This window comes from Halichoerus grypus, chromosome 1 (assembly GCF_964656455.1).
Source record: "Halichoerus grypus chromosome 1, mHalGry1.hap1.1, whole genome shotgun sequence".
Lineage (NCBI taxonomy): Eukaryota > Metazoa > Chordata > Mammalia > Carnivora > Phocidae > Halichoerus > Halichoerus grypus.
In genome coordinates, this window is record NC_135712.1 from 114,429,132 (window position 1) to 114,453,698 (window position 24,567).

The 24,567-nt window shown below is 35.4% G+C and overlaps 1 protein-coding gene across 2 annotated transcripts in view; it reads left to right on the plus strand.

The window, feature by feature from the left end:
- Positions 1–24,567, plus strand: part of PLOD2 (procollagen-lysine,2-oxoglutarate 5-dioxygenase 2) — a 97,194-nt gene that overhangs the window by 44,844 nt on the left and 27,783 nt on the right. For both annotated transcript variants that reach the window (XM_036078143.2, XM_036078142.2), the window contains exons 3-7: positions 2,793–2,929; positions 13,381–13,544; positions 16,615–16,727; positions 18,952–19,015; positions 20,246–20,343. In XM_036078143.2, coding sequence (XP_035934036.1) covers positions 2,793–2,929; positions 13,381–13,544; positions 16,615–16,727; positions 18,952–19,015; positions 20,246–20,343 — 576 coding nt within the window. The remainder of the gene's footprint in view (positions 1–2,792; positions 2,930–13,380; positions 13,545–16,614; positions 16,728–18,951; positions 19,016–20,245; positions 20,344–24,567) is intronic.

Genomic DNA, 24,567 nt, shown 5'->3' on the forward strand with positions numbered 1-24,567 from the left:
CAGAGGAAACCTGGGGACTTTGGTAGAATTAGTAAACTGAGTGTTAAAGGCCTGCCTTTTTTACTTATTTATTTTTTTATAGAAATGAGGAACTGTCAGGCAAGTCTTTTACACAAATAAGAGGTGTATGGGGAGGTATCCCAAGTAGGAAAACAAACAAACCAACAAACAAACTGAACATTTACAAAAAAAAAACTATCCCCCCTCAAAAAAAACCCAAACCAACCAAACAAAAAACAACTTAAAAAAAAAAAGAGGGGAAGACTGTTTTGCTTAGGGAAAAACTGAGCTGTTCTAGTATGTAATGTAGAAAGAAGGTAGTATTCACTTACATAGCCCCTCGGAGACTTGGTACAGATGATGTTAATACAGAACAGCTATTAAGGAGGCTAAACTGTGCTGGAAAAGAGATCTAGTGTTAACAACCAGATGTTCAATGCAGGATAAATGAGAAATATGTTAGGAGTTTGTTAGGATAGAGGAAAAATATAGTAGTATGTACTGATAGGAGGCATGTGGAGGTAACAGAGAAATCAGGGTAAAATAATGCTGAATAATGCTGAAATTTAATAAGGGGGGGATTTTTAGAGTTTGGACTGGGGAGAGTGTGGGATGTTCCTTATATGTGAAGCTGTTTGGAATTTTATATATCGTATGCTGTTGAAACCATATATGTTAGATATTACTTTATTTCTAGGTAAAGAAAACTTGCCCCAGGGTATATAGCTATGAAATGTCAAATCTTGGACCAAGCCCATTTGAGTGACTCTTGCTGTCTTCCCAATTATGAAATGCAATAGTTCTTAAAGTGTGGACCCCAGACCACCAGCATCAGCATCATCTGGGGAATTGTTAGAAAGGAGATTCTCAAGCCTGACATCAGACCTACTGAATCACAAACTCTGGCAGTAGGACCCTGCCAGACACAGTAGGACCCTGTATTTTTTTAAACATTTATTAGAGAGAGCACGAATGGGAGGAGCACAGGGAGAATCTCAAGCACACTCTTCACTGAGCGCAGAGCCTGTTGTGGGGCTCAATCCCAGGACCCTGAGATCATGACCTGAGCTGAAACCAAGAGTCAGACACCTAACAGATTGTGCCACCCAGGCAGCCCAATGCAGTCTGTGTTTTAACAGACCCTCTACGTGATTCTGATGCATACTAAAGTTTGACACACTGATGGAGTGGAAAGAAAATAGAGAATAGAGCTTAGCATGCTGCACTGCACAGAGTAGGCTCTTGGATGTGGCTGAGTCTGGTATTACTATGATATTGGAGAAATCCAGAAGGGTTTTGGAGTGGAAGTATTACAAATCACAGGGTCAGAGGAGGCCAGTTTTTAGGGCAAAAACTAATAATTCTACTAAATTAATAATTCTCCTAGACTAGCCCCAGAATAAATCCAGATCCACATCAGTTTTGAGTTTTCTTGGTAGCATTTATCCCCAACCTGCAGTAGAGGTGGTAATAAAGTAATAACTAGAGATCTGAGGCTAGGAGCCCCATGGGCTTTGCTAGCCAGGTTTATATTTGGTTCAGTGTTTAGTGATGATGGAGCTAATAGTATTTATTTTCTAATAAGCAACAAAACTAAAAGGCAACCTACTGAGTGGGAGAAGATATTTGCAAATGATATATCTGATAAAGAGTGAGTATCCAAAATATATAAAGAACTGATACAACTCAATACCCAAAAAAACAAATAATCCAATATAAAAAATAGGCAGAAGACATGAACAGACATTTCTCCAAAGAAGGCATCCAGATGGCCAACAGACACATGAAAAGATGCTCAGCATCACTCATTATCAGGGAAATGCAAATCAAAACTACAATGAGGTATCACATCACACCTGTCAGAATGGCAAAAATCAAAAACACAAGGAACAGGAAGTGTTGGCAAGGATGTGGAGAAAAAGGAAGCCTCTTGTACTGTTGGTGGGAATGCAAACTGGTGCTGCCACTGTGAACAGTATGGAGGTTCCTCAGAAAATTAAGACTAGAACTACCCTACGACCCAGTAATTGCACTACTGGATTTTTACCCCCAAAGTACAAAAACACTAATTCAAGGGATACATGCCTCTCTATGTTTATAGCAGCATTATCTACAATCACCAAACTATGGAAGCAGCCTAGTGTTACCATGCACTTGCAATGTGGGAAGCAACTGAGGAGCCTAAGGCAAACAGTGAGGAGAACAGCTACAAGTTTAGCTTTGATTAATTGTGCTTAGGCAATTTCTTGCATTGATAAATTATTATTAAGCTTTTGAGAGTAATGTAAGATTTATAAGGTAAAGTAGGTGACATTTGACCTAATGTCCTCTGTCTTTCCTTGAACAACCCACTTGGTTCAGTAGGAAAATCACCTAAGGGCCCTGTCCAGGAGTTACTGAGCTTTCAGTGTTCATCATGCAGATTTCCTGCCAGATTGAAAAGTTATGGAAAGTTTCTGTATTTTCTTTTTCATTTTATCTGAACAAATAGGAGTAAGATATGAGAAATATTGTCTGTGCCCCCCCATACCCCTTGATTTCCTTAGATTAGACTCTACTTTTGAAATGGTAAAATTGGGAATGGCATTTTATGGGGTGGATAACATTGAAGAATCATGACCTGACCTATGCAGCAAGTGTTTTTCTCTGTAGCATCGTGATTTCGTGATTTAGTGAAATGTTTAAAGAGTGGATACTGTGTCATACTATACAAGTTGCTGATGACTTCTAGCTTTTATGATACTGTCATAACTTGAGTTTTGCTCAGTGATAAATGTTGATTTCATTTATAGGTCCTTGGTCAAGGAGAAGAGTGGAGAGGTGGTGCTGGAATTAATAGTATTGGAGGGGGCCAGAAAGTGAGATTAATGAAAGAAATCATGGAACATTATGCCAATCAAGAGGATTTGGTTGTTTTGTTTACTGAATGGTAAGAGAAATAATTTATGGATTTTTAAGTTTACATTAAATTATTTTTTAAAAGTGTCAAAATTCATATTTGCAGATTATATATTAAATTATTTTATTCTCAAGGAATTACTGTTTTAAAAAGTAGATTTTACTCATAATTATAAAACTATGGTCTGACATAATTATGTAATGGATTGAATCTGATGATTTACTGTAAGCAACAATGAGAAAACATGGCATGAGCTAGCATTTTTGTGAAATTCATGTTTTAATTCTAACTTGAGTTGGAAGAAAGATCATGTTGAGCATTTCTACTGAGGAAAGTAATTCAGTGGATCCTGGTCAACCAGAAAGAAACAGATCGTGAGAAGTTATAAGTGAGACATGAGAAAGCCTATTTTTTAAAAAGAAAAGCCTTTCTCATGTGTGAATATCTTTTTTTGTATATTGTTTTACTTTCCTTCTACTTAATTTTGAGTGTCCACTGTCCTTTTTTACCTTCTTTCAGCAAGTTTTTATAATGTCAGGTTATCATGAGTCATTAGTGGTTGCTACCTTCTCTTCAATTTTTTCTACCTTTTTATTTTTTGTCCTTGATTGCTCATTTCAAATCTTGTGTTTTCCTCTGTAACTTAGGAAAGATTATTTATATTTCTTCCTCAATTTGAAAATCCAACACCATAAATTACTGTAGATAAAAGTAAGGGCAATGCTTTTTATGCAAGTATATAAGTAAGAAAGGCATAAATTTTGAAATGAAAATAGACATAATGAAGTCCTGGTGCCATCAACCATTAAAAGTTGAGAGCGTTTGTATACTTGCTTCTTTAGAATTTCCCTAATGTCTCCCAGGAAAGAAATAAAGTTCTGCTTATAGCTAACCTGTTCTTGAACATGAAATGTGGGATAGCTGTTGTCAGCTTGTGTACCAGGGATTTTTCTGCAGAATCTATTATTATATATTTTTTATCCTTGAAAAAAGAGTGGGAAGCTCATAATAACTGTTCAGATTAAATATTGAGTATGTTTTGGTTTAAAATTACCGTGGATTTCAAACAACCATTTTGGTCAGCTTGAACTTGCCCCGCATACGTTTTGATTTTGACTTTGAGGGAAATTCTCCTTGTAAAAGTTACCACATATATGGCCAGTAATGGTTTTAGACACCCAAGCCTCCTTTTGTGTTTTCAGAAGAACCTCTTAACCTCTACCTTTACCCTCTTGCCCCATTCCACCTCCCCCACCCCCAATCTAAGATTTAGCCTTAGGAGAAACTGATTTAATTAGATGCCAGTTGTTTCTCTTAAGAAAAGGGACACTTTGAGATCTCTGAAAACTGCTTGAGGTTGCATTTGTTTATTTAGATGATATGTTAAGATCCAGCTTGACAAAAAAGACAACAGTAAGATTTATATGAGGGGGGAGAAGGGCAGAGGGCGAGGAAAAGAGAGTCCTTTTTAAAGATTTTATTTATTTATTTGAGAGAGCGAGTGCGACAGCACAAGCAGGAGGAGAGGCAGAGGGAGAGGGAGAAGCAGACTCCCCGCTGAGCAGGGAGCCCGATGCAGGACCCTGAGATCATGACCTGAGCCTAAGGCAGATGCTTAACCAACTGAGCCACCTAGGGGCCCTGAGATAGAGAATCTTAAGCAGGCTCCATACCCAGCACAGAAAGAACCCAATGCAGGGCTTGATCTCACAACCCTGAGCTTATGACCTGAGCCAAAATCAAGAGTTGGATGCTTAACCACCTGAGCCACCCAGGTGCCCTTTAGAACATTTCTAATACCTCCAAATAATCCCTTGTGCTCATTAATTTGGAAACAATTTTATAACATTGCCTCCATGGGAATAAGTCTTCTAAACTGTCTTTTGGATGAACATTTAAAGTTAGAGACTAGACGTTTATAAATGTACTCTATAAATGTACTTTATAAATGTACTCTATAGGGTAAGTTTATCATATTTAATTTAGATATAAACAAATATTTGGCAAGGGTTTAGGTTCTTAAAATAAAAACTGAAGCTATTCATATGAGAAAGTATCACAAACTTCTTTCAAGTTATTTCATACTGTAGTGTGTGTATGTATGTGTGTGTATGTGTGAATATAATTAGATGTTTTATAAAGCTGAAAATCTCTCCTTGATTAGAGCAACTACCAGTAATTATAATGAATTTGAAGACTTGTAATGGAGGAGTAGGAGGAGTTCTTTTGGAATTAGCTCATAAAGATTTTGAGGACAAATATTTTAGCATGGCAGCTGCATATTCCCTTAAGGAGAAAAATTATTCCATAATGATTTTATAATTTACCTTAATCAAGGTAACTGAGCACTTTGAGTTTTATTACAAGGTACATTGCATTACTTTTAGAATTACCTTGCAAATTATGTGTTTCTTTTATTTTAGTCACATTGAAGACAGATGGTCAGATCTAATTATTATTATATAGTAAACAGGTTTTTTTTCTTTCTTTAGAATAATGTACAGGCCAATATGTAACAGAAAGTGTTTTATTATGAGTAAATTAGATACAAATTGAATATCTCCACAAGCCTGTTCTGTACTAGATACAGTAGATTATAAACCAGCAGAGTCCAGACCCCAAAATAAGCATGTGGTAGAATGCTTTTTTTGGGTATCACATTAATGTCTAATAAAAACTTTGGTTATTTCTTTTATTCTTTTTCTTTTAGACTTAAGAAAATTCTTTAGAAGAAAAGTAATTAGAAATAAACTTGGTATAAATATTTGAGTTTGAATTTGGACTGAGCAGAAATTTCTATTTTTTTGGTGATGTTGAATATAATGCCAATAATCAGAATGCAGATGTGCTACATTTTGAAAGACTCCCAATATATGAAATATTTAAAAGACATATTTGGTGCTGGTTATTGGTCTCACCAAAAAGTAATATTTCCTCTATGAAAATATCTACCCAAGGATTTTGGTAGATAGAGACTCCTCAGTTCATTTAAGTATTTGTTTAAATATGATTAACTATATGACTTTGAGGTAAGATAAAGGAATTGACTTTGCAGTTTATAAGCTCTTGCTATCTAATGATAGCGGTAAGGAAGACTGAACTTAAAAAACTAGAATGGTAGTCAATGTTACAATACAAAAGCCGATATAGAATTAAAATGAATATAAAGTAAAGCCATTATTATAGTAGTTTTCTAGTTGGCTCTGGTCTGGGGGTATTGATCGAGGATAAGTAATACTGGTTGAAAACGCAGGGATAATCTTAGTTATACAAATCTTTTCTGTTAATGTATATGTCTTACCACTTGTATATTGCTAGCTTCCATTCACTTATCATGTTGGATTCTAATTGTCCTTATTCCTAGACAGTGAAGCTGGGGGATGTACCTGATTTAAATATTATCTGCGTAAATAGCAAGGTATCAATAAATATTAGGTAACAGAAACTTGCATTAAAAGAGCGAGAAATAGATCTTACAAGAGGAGAAATATGGTGATGTTTTGAAACTGTTTTTAATTTTGTTTTAAGATTTACTTATTTATTTTAGAGAGAGGGTAGGGGAGGAACGAAGAGGACAGCCCGAAGCAGAATCCCCGCTGAGTGCGGAGCCCAATGTGGGGCTCGATTCTACAACCCTGAGCCAAAACCAAGAGTCAGTGCTTAACCAACTGAACTACCCAAGTGCCCTGTAACTGTTTTTAAAAGATTGATTTTCTTCATTCATTTAGAGAAATAAAATGATTTATAAAAGTAGGAAAGCATCCAAATTTTCTAAATCTCAAAGATTGAAATCATTAGAAAAACGAATTTTGATTGTCAGAAGCCATGAAAATGATGCTTCTGATCTTCCAGATGTAGGCCAATGTTTCTTTTTTTGACTCCTAACTAAATATTATTTTGCTGAGAAAGCGAGATCAGTGGACAGATTTTTCGCTTTGCATTTGGTACACATGTCTTGAGCAAACCGTGATCCAGGCATTAAACTTAACCCTTCAAAAGAAGAGATAAACATAGATCCCACGCTCAAGGAATTCTCATATTATACTAATTTTGCAAATAAAACTGAACAGACCTAATTTGAAAGACATAATATGTCTTCAAAAAAGTTTGGATGTTAGAAAAAAATTCGTATGTTGGCATAATCTCTTTAGAATCATTTACTTTTAGAAAATTGTCAAAGGTTATGTTTTACTGAATCGTTTTGGTAATTGTTTATAAAAATATTTTTATGATTTTATTGTTATTGTCATAAATATAATTTATATGTATTCATTTTATAGATAACGAGATCCTATCTATTTTATTCCGTGAAGTAAATATTTTATACCTTTCATAGTTCAGGTTACATACCCAGTATGCCTGCATTTTATGTTGTCTTATATAGTTTATACAGAAGACAGAATAAAAATTTTCTGAAAGCAAAGCTTTTCAAGTATGATGGCTATAATTTTAACTAACTATGGCAGATTTATTTGATGGACTCCTCCTTCCTGTCAGTGATGACAATTTAAGTGTGCAGACACAAAGAACCTATTCATTAGCAATGGACAACATTTCATTATATTAGTATGAAGGAAGGCCAAAATACATCAGAGTTCTTAGTTTCAGTATTGCTTTTTTCTTTTTTTCCTTTTTTGAAGGAAAGATTGAAATCATTAGCTGTCACTTAAATATATTGTACTGACTTCTGGCTCATCCAGAATAGTCTGAAATATGTTTAGGAATCATGTAGGAAATGAGTGACTTTTGTTTTTTTCAAATTGTTCAAATGTTCTTGTTAATATTTACTGAATATATTAGTGGGTATGTTGGAATGAGGAAGAAATAAATTGTATACAGAAGAAGCATTGGATGTATATATATGTATATGTGTATGTATTATCTATTTATCTGTAGATTGATATATGATACTCTTATATGGCATTACTTTGTCTGACTGTGTATGTATGTGTACAAATATATGTGTGTGTTTATAATGTACAACATTATATATATATATATAATTTTTTTCCCAAACCACATTGCCTACTCCTTAAAGTTTGTTCTTTTGAGTAAACATGTATTAAGTATCTGTTATGTGCAAAATGTGGTGCTGGCCCCTGTGGTTGGAACTGGAGTTGGGGAAAAGGGCTGAGTGGGACAGAAATCTTGCCCGCTGGATACGTTTTTCTATCCATAGCTCTGTATATGTTGTATCTGGCATGTCGTAGCTGCATAATCACAAGTTTGGAGGATTTTTAAAAGTTTTTTTAATTCCCTCATTGATTTACTGAATACTTACTGTGTACTAAATATGTGTCAGATTTAAAAGTTCTCATGTTGCAGAGATAAACGTAACTATTATTTAAAAGTAGAGGGAAATTTTCATTTAATTAACCACCTTTTGACTATTTTCCCAATAAGGAGACTGACCCAGAAACAACAAGTGTTGGTGACTCGTGGCCCCACAGGTAGCCAGCAGCTTGAGCAGTTTGATGTCTTGCCACCATTCCCATCTTGGCTGCCTTCTTTGTTAGATGTTACGTAGCACTAGCCACTCAGAAAACAATCTGGAGAAAATGACTCTCCAGCTCGGCAGTGTCCTTATTGACTCCTACCTCTACCCAGCCTCAGTAAGAATTCTATACAGGAAATGAAAGTCTATACCATTTGGAGGAAAAAGCCTCCCAGTAATATTTAGTTTTTAAAGTAGTACCCACTTTTTAAGAGCTAATTCCTACCCCTTCCTTCAAAATTCTTACAGAAAACTTATCATTTTATACTATGATTTTATTGTAATTTATTTTGCAAGTTCAACTGGGTCAATATTGTTTAAAAAATATTTATTTATTCTTTTTAAGTAGGCTCCACACCCAATGTGGGATTAGAACTCGTGACCCTGAGATCAAGAATCGCATACTCTACTGACTGAGCCAGCCATGCGTCCTCTGGTTGACCGTTTTAACTGCTTTTTTTGCAGGGGGAGGGGAGAGTGGTTTCCTAGTACTGGTTTGCGCTATTATCTATAGAAATAAAGATATGTATTTTAAGGTGAGGACATGATTACAGACAAAAACATCAGGTGTGTTGCTACTTGTGTGCTTCAGTTTCATTAGACTTTAAGCTTTTAAACACTAGCAATAGTTTGGATGATTATAACTCTTGGCTTAAGTTTATGTCAGTGATGATGAAGAAATTGTTGGATTGGGGAGGAACAAATAAATAAAATTAGGGAACACTTCTGTTGCTTTCTTTTCTGACTACCCAATAGCTTTTGCTTCTTGTTAAGACTGGGGATGACTCATTCATTCATTTATTTATTCATTCATTTGTCCAACAAATATTTACTGACTATCTTCAAAATACAAGGCTAGGGGAATACACAGATGAATAAAGATGTGGATCTGGCCCACGAAGGAAGAACAGGCAGTCTAGTATAAGATAGGCATTCCAAGCATGAAGAGCAAGAAATAAAATGTTTCATGAAAGGGGAAACGAAAAGAGCTCTGGGAGTTAAAAGGAAGGAAATGATCTTTTCCATTTAGGCTGATCCACTAGAAGTTTTTAGAAGAGGTGAGACTGGAAATGGGCCTCAAGAGTGAATGGTGTGGACCCAATTGGGAAAAGATGTGCTAAGCAGATGGAACATTATGAGTAAACACAGATGACAGATCAAATAATTCAGTCTGGTTTCAGAACAGGTTATTTAATGGAAAGTTATTATTGTGATGCTGATTAATTTAGAATTTATTCCAAGGTCAGGGATTGGTAAACCATGGTCTAGCCTACTTCTTGTTTTAGAAATAGTTTTATTGGAACACAGCTATGTCAATTGCTTCTGGCTGCCCTTGCATCACAACAGCAGAATTGGGTCCTTGCGAGGGAGACCATATTGCCCTCAAAGCCGAAAGTATTTTCTGTAAAAGATTAGATAGTAAATATTTGTAGAGTCCTGCTCTAGACCTAGTTGAGAACCACTGATCCAGTCTGGGAACTGGAATGGTTTCCAGAGGAGTTTATATTAGTCAGTCCTTATCAGAAATGGGGTGGAGGTAGGTAATGTGAGGGCTTGTAGGATTTTTGAATTAATCTTGTCCAGTGTCTTCTAGAAAGAGTGGAGAGGATTTGAATGCTAAATAGATTAAGTAGATGGAATCAATAGGATTTGATGAAATATTTGATGAGAGATGCTGTAGAAAGAAGGAAGGAGGCAAGGCTGGAAGAAAGATTTTCAACTTGGGTGACTGGGTGGTTGATGGTGCCACAGAAACCGGGAACACAGAAGGACAAACGCTTGTAAAATTTGAATGACCTGTTGGAGATAGAACCCTGACATGTCTGTTAGAGAACTCAGTGTGACCACATAAAGTGGGACCTTATGCTTTTTGCAGGACCAGGAATATTTACCAGAGTTAACTATGGAAAATTTTATTTTATTCTTCATATTTAAATGGACCAAACTCCTATGAGAATTATTTTTGTGACCGTTGTGCATTTTTTAAAAATTTGATTATTCAGGTTGTTGTGGCCAAAGTAATTTTAAGTAGAAAAACTTTCTCCCCTTTGAAAAGTTTTAAATCAATTTAGAGAACTTTTCTAAAGTACTTAAACACAGAAATGACAATGCCGCTAAAATACGATGGGCAAGTTTTAGCAACCTTAAATTTTTATTCAGTCAAATTCTTACTTAAATTATGTGAACATAATTTTTGCCTTTACATTTTGCTTTAAAATAATTGTTTTTTGTTATAAAGGTAATGCATACTTATAAACTACTAAGTCATAAAAGTAAAAGTTGCTACAAATCCTCCTTTTCAAGCTACTGCCTTTTGCTAATAGTTTGAGACATACAGCATAGATACTGTACCCCTTCACTAGGGTTATAAAGACAGAAAATATTCACTTTCCAAATGTGCATTTATACCGCTGAAGACACAATGCTACCTGCAAAATTTCTGAATCAGTTGGCCTCAGTCTCCAATCATGTGATTCTCTGACATAATATATAGCCCTTTTTTCCATGTCCAGACAATGTATTGGGGTTCTTCTGCAACTTGCAGGGCAATCTCTGTCTCAGAAGGTTTGATTTATTTTCCTTGCCTCTTATGGCTCAATTACCCATGACACTGGTCTTCTTTCCTAATCTTTAATGTTAAAAAGAATATATCAACAACTAGTAGTCTTCAGGAAATTACCCCTGTTAGAAAAGAGGATGGATTATCTTAGTAGGCAGAAGTCTAAAGTGGTCATACTGAGGAGTTAAGTAGTACTTGTTTATAAGAAAAAGAGGAAATTGATATATTTTTGTAAATATTTTGTGTAGTCAGGTTAATTCCGTTTTTTAAATCAACAGGGAAAAGTTAGTTTGAGGTTTTAGTCAGAACACATTTTTTCTGATTTAGAATTTATCTTAACACATATGTGTATATAAAAATAAAAATTATTTTAAACTACAGATTGGTATAAACTTAAAAGTGAGTTTTCCTCCTGCCTCTCCCATTACTGCAGTCTCTTTCTTCTGGTAACAATAATGTTAATTTTTAACTTCATTGGGTGTTTATAATGTGCCATGTATTTTTTCTTAATTTTTAATTTTTTTTCAATAACTTGATAAGTTCTCCCCTCCCCCATTTTCTACATAAAGAAACTGAAACATAAAGAGTTTAAGTAACTGGTTTAAGGTTACTCAAGATAGCTCATGGCAGAGCTGAAATTAAAAACCCAACTAGCAGACTTTAAATTGTATGTCCTGAGTCTCTTTATGATTATGTTATTAATAGTATTAACAGAAGCTTGCCAATTGATTCTGGAAGAAAGAAAAAGCTATGTACCAAAATGTTGTATATATAGATATGTTTTAATTTTGAGGTAATATTTTCTATAACTGAAGAAAAAACAAATCATAAAATTTAAATCTTCTAGAACAATATAAAATGAAATAGTCTATCTCTCTGATCCCAACCTTATTTTTACTTTTTAAAAAAATTGGCTGGGTACAATTACTAAATTTAGTTGCACATTAGTAATATTTTAACTCTCTTAGTTTGGCTTTAAGATTCAGAAGTGGAGTATATGGTGAGGGTGTGTGTATGTCAAGTATTTTTTACTTGGGAGGTGTAGTTCACCATGAAAGGGAAAGAGAGGGAAGGAGCAGAGGGCAAGCAACTTCTTTTTAAAGTACAGGACCTGGAGATTAGAAAAGCACACCAGTCCCACTCACATTCTACTGGACAGACTGAATCATGTGGCCACATCTAGCTTTAGAGTAGTCTTTAGCAGGATGGCCATGTGCCCGGTTAACACAGGGGGATTCCATTGTTCAAATAAAGGCTCGGGAATGTATATGGGGGCTCAGTTAGCATCTCTTCCACAAGAATAAACTTGCACTATTCTTGCTAAAGTAATTTTTAAAACTTCGTATGGTTTTTACTTTTATAAAGATGAGCAATAGTGTGTTTTATTTTGATAAAATAATTCATATATAGAAAGTTATTAAATCTTGCCTGATGCAGTACTATCCTCCTGGCATATTAACAAGCTCTTTGAGAGCAAGTGTGGCTGGGAAAGGAATGTGGGACAGCCTCCTTACTCCTCCACTCACATATCCCAGCAGTGCATCTGGACTACCGGCTGTTAGGAAGACTTGGTGCTGAATTTGTGAACATTAGTTTGTTCTTATTGTTTGCTACCTGGGATGTTAGGTCAATAAATCATCGTCTTTAGAAACTTTTGGACTTGAGGTAATCTGATGTGAAAAAAAAAAGGATGCAAAACAATTTGTGTTTGTAACAAGAATAAAGAATTTATTGCAGAGTGGAAGCATATCAGGTAGTGGATTTTACACTTCCTATTTGGCTAAGTCATTGTCATTCTGTGAATGAACAGTGAGCAATAATGTCTCCAGAAAAATCAGTGAAACCATAGACATGATAGTGTCAACTTTTAGACTTTTTTTTCCAAATTTATTGAGCTTTAAAAAGATGCACTTGTCTAAACACTTTTATTTTTAAGATTTTAGGCTAAACAATGATTCAAATATGAATTTATATAGGTGACATTTAGTAGTCAAACACATTTTGTCAAAGATAATGAAATCTTCAGAAATTTTAATGGATGGGTACAAATTACATTGAAACATTAGGCAGTTATAATGGCAGCTTCTGTCAATGACTATGTCTTTATTATTAAGTTATATAATGAGTTATTGACTTTTTAACCTTTCAACACTGCTTTAGCATTTTGATTTGGGGGGATACTAAGACTAGTACTAAAAATGTTGTCTTTATTTGGACTTCATTTGCCAATATAATGTAAATATGAATAATTTAGTACAATCTATATAGTTTAACGAGGGAAAATTGTTTGGAGTATTCTGTAAATCGTTGGTATTAATCTTAGGTTGAATGCTGAATTCTAACTTTATTAGTGACTATTTCTTGGTTTATGTGCCTAAATTCTGACAAGTGTATTTTAAAACTTCTTTTTCCCCCCTCATTAAACAGCTTTAATGTCATATTTGCTGGTGGTCCAGAAGAAGTTCTAAAAAAGTTTCAAAAGTCAAACCACAAAGTGGTGTTTGCAGCAGATGGAATTCTGTGGCCAGATAAAAGACTAGCAGACAAGTATCCCATTGTGCACATTGGGAAACGCTACCTGAATTCGGGAGGTGGGTAAGATACTGGCAGAGGAGTTTAATGCTAGTCACAGAAAATTATAAAGATTGATGAAACAACCTTTTTTTTGGTATATGTAACTATAGACATGAAGCTTTAAATAACCATTATCATCTTATTACTATGAAAAAATTATATCAGTTTAGAATCCATGGTGGGTTTTGTAGTTGACAAAAGATTTTCCACATGTCATATCATATGATGCTCCTAACAAAACTAAGTGGTGTAAATATTATTTCCAGATTATAAGTGGAAAATCCATGTTCCCCCAATTTAAGTGACTTTTTGGGTCTTCTGACTATAGTTTCATTGAGAATTTTCTGGCTATAGGATAATGGGGTTAGTAAGTTCCCTTACTTAGGGGGAACTAATTATGTAGCTATAAAAATAAGCATTACTTAATTTTATGTATATTTTAAATATATCAGAGTAAATGAGTGATTTGTCTTGAAATCACTAGTCAAAAAGCTCGGCACTGAGTGGGTATAAAGTGCTGCATTAGTTTTAATAATGGATTAAAGGAACAAATTATCACATTTCTCCTCTCCCTTCAAAAAATAAAATAAAACTTGACTTTGGACATTATTATGACTCCAAAATGTTTTCCTTAGACTGGATTAATGTAAACGTATGACCAGAAGACATAACCAAATAGGATGGGGGACATGTTAGAAAAACAGTTTGGGTGGAAATTGCAAGCCACATTGGGAAAACAAATTTTGGGGGGTGATTTGCATGTATATAACTGATACTATTCAGTCTAGTTCAAGTAAGTACTACTTGAGGTAACAGCATTTTTGGATTCTAGGCTCTGCTCAAGTCACTTATAAAAATGAAACCTTTAGCAAGTAATATAATTTCTCTGAGGTGCCTCAATTCCAGCTCTATTTACCTGCAATATATTTTAGCAACCCATTCCTGACATTGTACCTTGGAGCTTTGTCAGCACATTATAAATACTGCACTTCTGAAACCTTAAATTCCAGTTTGTATTGCCTGGTTTCAGCTCACTTTTTCTCTCCATCTCAAGATAACCACAGTTTATCGTTTGGGAGATCTCTTGACCATTTTATTTTTCTCCCAATCTATCTACCACCTTTGGATTTTACTTCCACATTCAAGTCAGAACCTAGGTTTTCTCAGATTGGTCACTCTGACCTCATCGCTTTAGCTGTCTTTTCCTCTTACATTTACAGTTTATGCGCTGATGAAGCTTCTCCTAAGATTGTTTCCCACTCTTGACGTCTCTGTCTGAACCCTCATTTATGGATTGGTGCAACTTCTACTTCCAAACTGTCAGGTTCTCAGTAACACATGGCTAGCTTTTAACTTATCCGAAGTCCTAGATAGTTTAAAAACCATTTAGCTATGGACCTCTGGGAGAAGTTTTATTTTACATTTATTAATTTTCCTAAACATGACATATGTAGTAAAATATATGTAAATTCATCTAGATAGTGATATATCTATTCAGGAATCTAAATTTCAATCAGATGCACAGTGCTGTGGAAACAGCAGAAGACTAGCAAGTGAGTGCCTTTGTGAGCTAGTTTAATTAAGGAAAAGGTGCTTTTAAGTGGGAAAGAGATCATATAAGGACATCAAAACATGATCTTTGCTTTCTGTAGTCATAGTAATTAAAGTGATGCTAGGAAATCTAAATATATTCAATAAAGGTTTATATAATTTCATGAATGGTATATTGACAGTTATTTAAGGGACAAGAGTTTTGTTTATGATTATATCATTTAGTTTAAAAAAATTTATCATGGAAAGAAAACATGTTTCCTAATCAGGAAAATTTCAGAATATTATAAACTTTATTAGTTTGAAATAATATGGCAGTTTAATAAAAAATATAAATCATATGAAATATATCTCACATACTTTGAAATAGATGAAATTTCTTTTCATTTTTGAAATAGATTTATAAAAAGAATAAGGAAACATAATTTTTGAAAAACAGAAATATAAGCCATTGGAAAATGTCATGTGTCACTATTTGGACATACTTTTCATCACCATAGATGGGTCATAGGAATTAAAAATGCGCTATTTTTCAGTGTTTTAGGATTTTTTAATTTGATGAAAATAACAAAAATGAGCAACCAGTGATTGGTTTAAGTATGTTTTCATTTTGTCTTGTTTCCTCTAGGTAACTGTATTATTCCTGGACTTATTTCTTTTCATTCTTTTATTCCTACGAGGAAATTTTAATTTTGAGGGTAAAAAATTAGGTTTTCTTTCAATTCACAGGAGTAACATTGGTCCCTTTTTAAGAGTATTGCATGTCAGTGAAACATAGCAGCTTGGCTGCATTTCTGAAATGCAGAGGAAGATTCAAAAAGGGGAAAAATGATCCTGTTGTCTGTGTCTTTTATAGACAACTGTTATTGGCAAATTTAATGCTTATGCTCGAAGGCCAAGGAGAACAATCCAATTTTAGACTTCCTTTCTCCAGACTGTGACACACAAAATCTGGCCAGAAAATGGTTTAGCAGGTACAATAATGACTAGTTCAAGGAAAGGAAAAATTCCCAAAATGTCCTAGATATAGAATTTCTTTGAGATGTTTGCAGTCAGTGACATTTCCAACATTCCTTTGATTTTGTTAGCATCACCGGCACTGACATTAAAACCACTGTAGTAGAGATTTTTTTTTCCCCCAGAAACAGTGAATCCTCTCCAAAGGATCCAAGAAAGAGCATTTTAGAAGGTCAGGAAGAAAATTCTTCTGTCTTATTCTGTTCTTTTCCTAGTAACTTTTTCCCTTAGGAGCCTTGACAAACATTATTCCCTCTCTTGTGTCGATTAATTTGGGGAATGTGTTTATTCAAAAAGAGTCTCTGATTTGTAGTTGGTGGTAAAAACTCACTCTATTATAGTTTATATATAAAACAAAGGATGCCCAATAACATTTATTTCATGGTGAGCTGTAAAATTCCAACCTAAGGATTAGGCCTAATGGCTTTACAACTCTGTGCAACTGGTCAGTGGAATTAATAGACACACGTTTTGGTCTTTGACTACTAAATTCTCTAATCTCTCTCTATTATATTGCAGGATTTATTGGTTATGCTCCGTATATCAACCAGATAGTTCAACAGTGGAATCTCCAGGATAATGATGATGATCAGCTATTTTACACCAAAATTTACATTGATCCACTGAAGAGGGTATGGAATAGCTCCCATTTTCAATATAACCTCCTTGTTTAAGACGGCTACTGGAGCTCCAGCCATTGCATCCATATTCTAGGCGGTTAACAGGCAGAATAGTAAATAAAGGGCCATCTCAGTTGAATCAACTCTCTTTAAATAACCTTTTTAGAAAAAAAAAATTCTCTTACTTTTCTTTGACCAGAACATATTTATGTGGCTATTCACAATATGGAAAGTAAATGTTGGCCTTTATTTCAAGCAGAAACATCCTACTGAAAATCTGAGTTCTATTATTAAGGAGGGGATGTAGGGAACAATAGCTGTGTTATCGGCCCTTGAGAGAACATTCCTGAGATTGATTTAAATGAAACTTGGGAGAAAAGTAGAACCAAAGTTCCCTAATTTGAGAATATTTTTAGTATATTTACATAATGTAAGTTAATGTTTCATAAATTCACTGTATGTAACTGATATAGTTTAGAACTGATATAGTTCTAAAATGTACTGAATTGTATAATTTGTGGGTACTGTTGTTGGAAACAAGTTTTTTAAAGTATATTTTACGGTGAGTTTGCAACTGTAACTGTTTCTATTCCTTAGATAAATATTTCAGTCATCTAAATATTTTCATTAGACACTTAATACTGAAGAAACTATTCTTAAAATGTTTTTCTTCATCTCCATTTCTTGCTTTCCCTCTTATGTGCCTGACAGAGCAAACCTGAGGACTTGCTCTTTCATCTGGGAGGAGAGACCTACTGTTGGCATGAGTACTAGCCCATGCAGCCTCATGCTTGTCTTTCTCAGTGTAATTCAACTGTGAATGTACTTTGAGTCATATTTAGTTGTCTCTGCTTCAGGATGCTTTCTCTGAACTCTCACTGCTGAGTTCATAATATTTTTAGTTGTATAAATCCTGTTTAAGATTCTTTCAAGACTCTGGACTCTGGGAAACAAACTGAGGGTTGCAGAGGGGAGGGGGTTAAGATAGGGTACCCTAACCGGGTGATGGGTATTAAGGAGGGCATGTGTTGTGATGAGCACTGGGTGTTATATGCAATTAATAAATCGTTGAACACTATGTCAGAAACTAATATATTGGCTAATTGAACTTAATAATAATAAAAAAAAGATTCTCTGGAAGGCTAAGATTTTATCTGGTTAACATGTGTCCTAGTCTGTTTGGTTTGTCATAACAAAATACCATAGACTGGTTGGCTTAAACAATAGAAATGCATTTCTCACAGTTCTGGAGGCTGCAAGTCCTAGATCAGGGTGCCAGCATGGTTAGTTTCTGGTGAAAACTCTCTTCCTGGCTTGTAGATGACAGCCACCTTCTTGCTGTATCCTCTCATGCTGAAGAGAGAGAGAGAGACACAGAGACACAAAGACACACAGACACATACACACAGAGCAAGAGAGTGTGTGTACAAACTCTCTGGTGTCTCTTCTTATATGGGCATAATTCTGTCATGAGGACATCTCATGACCTCAATTTAACCCTAATTACTCCCCAAAGGCCCTGTCTCCTAATACTATCACATTGTGGGTTAGGGCTTCATATGAATTTTGAGGGGACACAAACATTCGGTCTCTAACAATATACAAAGTCAATTTTAAGAGTATTATTATACAGAGAAATGTAGCTGAAAAACTGGTGCATTGAGAATCATGAAGTTTGGAAAGCAGATTAATCTTTATGGTTATGTTAATTACATATCTATTGTAGCAGTCGGATTGGGGATTATGCTGTAGTAATAACCCAAACCACAAGAGCTTAACACAACACAGGTCGGTTTCTCCTGCTACGTGTGCATTGTAGGTCAGCAGAGGGTTTCTGCTTACTGTCCTCACTTGGGACCCTGGCTGATGGAGCAGCCATCTTAGACCTTACCAGTTCATGTGCCAGAGAGAGAGCACACCTAGCGTCTCAAACTGGAAGCTCCATGCTCCAGGTTAGAAGTGAAATAATTTCACCTCTGCTAAAAATTCACTGGTCAGAATTAGTCATAAGGTAGGGAAGTGGAAATATTTGGAGAATAGCATGAATACTTTGCCATTCCCTTTATCCTTTAATTCAATCAACTATAAAATTACAGTCTTTCTGTCTTTCTGAAGAATATTGCTGGAATAATTTACAAATAGGATCTTTAAATTCTGCAAAAGAATAAACTATATTAACGTGATAGTGTTGTTTGCATATTGTCATTTTCAATGGTATCTGTATTCTCATTTTTAGGAAGCTATTAACATCACATTGGATCACAAATGCAAAATTTTCCAGACTTTAAATGGAGCTGTAGGTATGCTTCCTAAATACTGAATTGCTCATGTATACAAATGAACACCTGTGTTTTCAACTGTCTGTCCTTTATCATATCAATTTGGGGCTATGATTAAGGTTTAGTGTATAGATATTACAACTTTTAAAAAATAATGGACTTGAGCTTAGCTTGATATAGTGAAACGCATTTACTTAAAATCATGTCCTAAGACTAGTGCAAAAAAAGATAAGCTTCTAGCTTTAGGTAATTTAGAATTTAGTGTCTCACCATCTGGAGACTAGATGTATTTTTAAATTAACTATACCTTATTATTACACATTTTTCAGTGTAAGTTCTTTATATTGTGAATTACTCAGGAGTATGAGTATTAGACTACTTTACCTAGCTGAAGATAAGCTGGTAACCAGGCACATATACTGTGGAATGTGTGTGCGTGTATGTGTGTCTGTGTTTTGTGTGCATATGCATGTATGCCTTTATGCTTTTTCCTAGTTAGACATATGTCTTGGAAAAAATATACTAATACATCAATTAATTAATATATTAAAAATAAAAATACATTAATTCATTAATGCATTAATACCTTAAACATTAAAAATACATTGCAATTCAGTCCAACTCTTCAAGGCAGTTCATACCTTAAAAATTTCTCAGGATGAAAGCATTTAGGTTGGAGTGCTTAGGAAATGCAAAGAAAGGAACTGGAAAACAACAACAAAAACACCCAGCTGTTTCTGCTCCCACTTGACTTGTGTATTCCTGGAATTGGCATTAGGCCTGATTTTCGAGAACTGGCAATGCTCTCAATGATAGCCGATGGTGGAGACCTTGCTTATGTCTGGCAGTGTTCTATTCACCATATTTATATTGTTATTATCATCATAATAACTTTGAAAAGCAGGCAAAGATCCCATTTCACAGTTGAATAAATTCAGACAATAATTTAATTCATCCTGGATCACATTACTATCAAGAGTCCTTGGAGGCAGGTTTGCAAAGATGCTTTCCTTCTGCTAGACACCTCAGTGGATTAGCACCTCAGTTCGCTGGTGCCAGGTTGGAGTGACTGAGGTGCTCTCTGATGTAGCGTAGGCAAAATTTGTAAAAGTGTTGTGGCACGTGGAATGGCATTTGTGGGAAATTTTATAATAACCAGAAGATATATATAAATGTACACATATATGTGTGTATATGAATACACACACATTTTAAATTACTAAAATCTGTTTTTTTTTCTTTTTGACCCAGATGAAGTTGTTTTGAAATTTGAAAATGGCAAAGCCAGAGCTAAGAATGTATTTTATGAAACATTACCAGTGACAGTTAATGGAAATGGACCCACCAAGGTGAGTCACAGTGACTTTTCCCTGTTTCTTTATTTCTTGGAAATAGACTCTAGAGCAATATGTAGAGTATCTTCTTCTCTTCCTCCTCCTTTACCCCCATCCCTCCCCTCCTTCACCTTCTCCTCCTTTCTTTTTTAGTGTCTTTGAGAGGCTCTATTTTGGTGCTAGCAATCTACTGGCTTCATCTTTTACACTGTAGATTAAGTGGTTTCTTTCAGATTCACCAAACTAATGATGTTTCCTAAGCAAAGTGATACCTTTTCATTCTGTTGGTAACACATTTCACTTTAGTGTTTAATAATAACAGCGAATGTGAGAATGGGCCATATTTCCCTCATACAGGGTATCCTATCTGAATAGGAAATGTGCAGGTCTGTAAGTCACCATTTTCTCACTTAACAGCTCTGTTGAGATTGAGATGTAACTATATGGCTGGAAGCTTCTTCTTGCACTTATCTTTTTTTTTTAGATTTGATGTTTAATTTTTTATTTTTTAAATTAACATATAATGTATTATTTGTTTCAGGGGTACAGGTCTGTGATTCATCAGTCTGACACAATTAAGAGCGTTCACCATAGTACATACCCTTCCCAATGTCCATCACCCAGCCACCTCATCCCTCCCACCCCCTTCCACTCCAGCAACCCTCAGTTTGTTTCCTCAGATTGAGTCTCTTATGGTTTGTCTCCCTCTCTGCTTTCGTCTTGTTTCCTTTTTCCCTCCCTTCCCCTATGATCCTCTGTCTTGTTTCTCAAATTCCTCATATCAGTGAGATCATATGATAATTGTCTTTCTTCTTGCACTTATCTTATACGAAGGTTGCTGGGTTATAATTGACAAAGACTTAATGTGACTAATGAAATTTTGGATCCTTTTCAAATATATATAATTGAGCTTGCTGAAAATGTTATTGAGTGAAAAATTCATAGATAAGTTTGATACCTATCTATCTTGTGAAAACTGTGCTTAAAGCAGTGTTCTGAGATACCAAGATGCCTAGTTTACTCATAAGTACCTAGAAAAGAGATGAACAGATCTGCACTGTGGGAAGAGAGGGTGGGGAGATGTCGCCTGCTGTCTCAGAGGATTGAATAGTCTGGAATTCCAATAAAAACTATATGGATGGGAAGAAATGCAAGGGGAAGCCCATACTGGCAGCTTTTCCAACATCAAATTGGAAGAAGTAGATTCCTCTTCTCCTCTCGTTAATCTTTCCACCTTGCTTTTTGTCCCCTTCCGGCCCTCCTACGAAGCCATCTTGCTGGGTGCATTCCTTTCTATATCTTGGATTAGTTTTCCCTGCTCTATTCTCTCCTACTCATCAGCATTTTAAAGACCCTCTGCTCTTTCCCATCTTAAAACTGAGCCAGAACAAACTAAAACATCCTCCTCAATCCCCTTGCCTTCCAGCCTGCCTGTCTTCCTCCCCCACCACCCTTCACAGCCACACTCTTTAAAGTAAAGACAACTTACTGCCCCCTCAGTCCCTCTTCCCACCACACCAGGAAATGCTCCTGCTGACGTGTGTTGTGACATCCTCTTCAGTCCTGATTTTTACTTTACCCAAAGATAACATTTGACTATATTGATCCCACGTGGTCCTCTTTCCCTTTGCACAATTCTCTGCTGGTTTGTCTATTAATTATCTGGCCTCTTAAACCTCTCTCATTTTCTTTTTATTTTTTAAATATGCATTTAAAAAATCTAACACATTGTGTGTGGGGAGTGGCTCAGGAGTGGTTGGGGGCAATGCCTTTATTTAGTTTAGTTTCAGGTAAGTGTTCCACAGGTATCTATCTGAGACACCTTCCTTTTCTCTTCTACACAAATTCTTAGTTAATTTGCTTCATTCCTACCTTATTGTTGATGATTTCCAAATCCTTACTCTAGCTCCTATATCTTTCTTGACCTCCAGGTCTGAATACCCAGTTGGTTTATTTGTGTATCGTATGAGATCTGGAGCTCAAGACCTTCAGCTCTGCCTCCTTTTTCATCCATTTGGTTAACTGGAAACTAGGTTTTATTTTGGCTCTAGTTGCTTTCCCACTCCCAATCCAAGAGCTATTTTTTTCTGATTCCTGTGCCTTGTCTAATTTTCTCAGTGCCAGTGATAGTTTCCTTAGTTTTTGCCACCTGCACCCTACCACTCCTCGCAGTCACCCACCAGGAGCCTGGAACTAGGGCATTCTGCTGAAGCAGAAAGCCAGTCATGTCATTCACCTGTGTAATTGCATCTGTGGACTTCGGGGTGAAGATCCAAATTCTCAACTGGCCTTTAAGGCTCTTTTTAAAATTTCACTCCTGGTTTAATGGTCACTAGTCCACCATCCCATCTACTTCCCCACTCCTGACCCTACAAATATCCACACATACATTTCTCATATTCACTCATTCTCTCCCCCTTTCTCTCCCTCACCCCCTACCATACTGAATTACTTTGAATTTTGCAAGTTTCGTGTTTCCTCATTCTACAAGTCTTCTGTGCCCGCATTTCACTCAGTCTGGAATCCTCTGCCCCCAATTCCCACTTGCTGTACCCACCTACTAAATCTTCTTCACCTTTTAGGTGTCAGCTTAGTCTTTACTCCTCCGGTCTCCTGTATGCTTTTATAATATTTGGAACTTCCTCCATCACAATACATGTTGCCACACTCTGGACAGGGATGGAATTTACTTGTTTTTTTGGTCTCCCCTACTGGGCCTTTAGCCTAGGAGTTATAGAAATCATATCTATCCCATTTACTTTTTGTTCCCCCCGGGGCCAGCACATGTCTGCCATATATTAGCCTTTAAAAAATGTCAGAGTTTAGAAACAATGTAACGACCTAGCATTATTCATGGGAGTGGCAAGACAGATTATTTTTTGGCAGGGCAAAAAAGTCATAAAATGTAACTCTCCGTAAGCAGATAAATGGACAGATTTGTCTGCGAAGCACTTTACAGTATGTGTGTGCGCGCGCGCGCGCCTGTGTTTGTGCACACGCACGCTCGCTCACAGCGTCTGTTTTAAGCCTCTGTCTGAGACCCTTGGTGCCAGTTAGGCAGGGGCTTTTGCACAACCAGACCTCTCCTATAACTAAATAGGGTGCTGTTCCTTCTTGGTAGTTTTTTTAAATCAAATGTAAATGGCTTGAAAGAGGGGGCTTAGCCCTGAGAATTCAGCTGTTGTGAGTAAGGCCTGATGTGCAGTGATTGTGGTATCATCACCGGTGCCCTCCCAACTCCCAGGACGATGCTGCCTGGAGTTTTACACAGTGACCAATTTAGGACATCTCGTAAGAAAAGGAGCCCTAACCCTTAGTGCATTTAGAAAGACCTGGTCTAGGTCTTCTAGGAAACATTCTCAGTTTGGACTATCACAGTTCCTGACATGATCCTGTCTGTCTTCCTGGGATGCTATTTGGTAACAAAGTGAAGTAAATTTTTTATTATAAAAATTATACTTGTTATAAACATTTGAGAAAAGATTATGTAAATAAGCATTTACTTTATGCGAATACCTTATTTAATAATATTATGTTAAAGTTAGAGGCACATGAATATATCACATTTTCCCCTGTGTCCAGCCTAATGGGGAAAGAAAGCAGATTATTCTCTAGATACAAACTTTGTTTTTTTTAGCCATTATGAAAGGCAAAAGGATATTCTGTATGAATTTTTGTAAGTTAATTTTACTTATTATTTTATTTAGTAAGGGGTGATTATAATGTCAGTGGCTTTGAACCATAACATTGACCTAACATAATATTTAAGCCATTTTTTTCATTTAAAAATTATACATAATCTGTAAATGATAAATTGTTTTTAATGTGTTTATGGACTGAAGTTATTAAAGTTAGTTACTTTCTCTAAATCTCATGCTATTAATACAAATAATTTTTAAATTATAATTAAAAATTAATAATTTTTAAATTATAAGTGATTTTAAATATCACTTATAATCCCACTAACCTTTGATATTGTTTTGTTCATGATTGCTTTCAGTTTTTATGTCCTTTCAGTCTATATCTATGAACATTATACTTTTCACTTGTTTTCATAATGATGTGTAAACAATTTTGTGTTTTTTAAGTAACATTTTATTTAAAATATGTTATTTAAAATAAAGTTTCATTTTATTTAAAATATGTTATCTACATAATTATTTTCATGCTTGGCTAGATACATACAATCTGATATAATTAACTTTTTAGACAGAAACTGTGATTTCTGGCTGAAGCTTT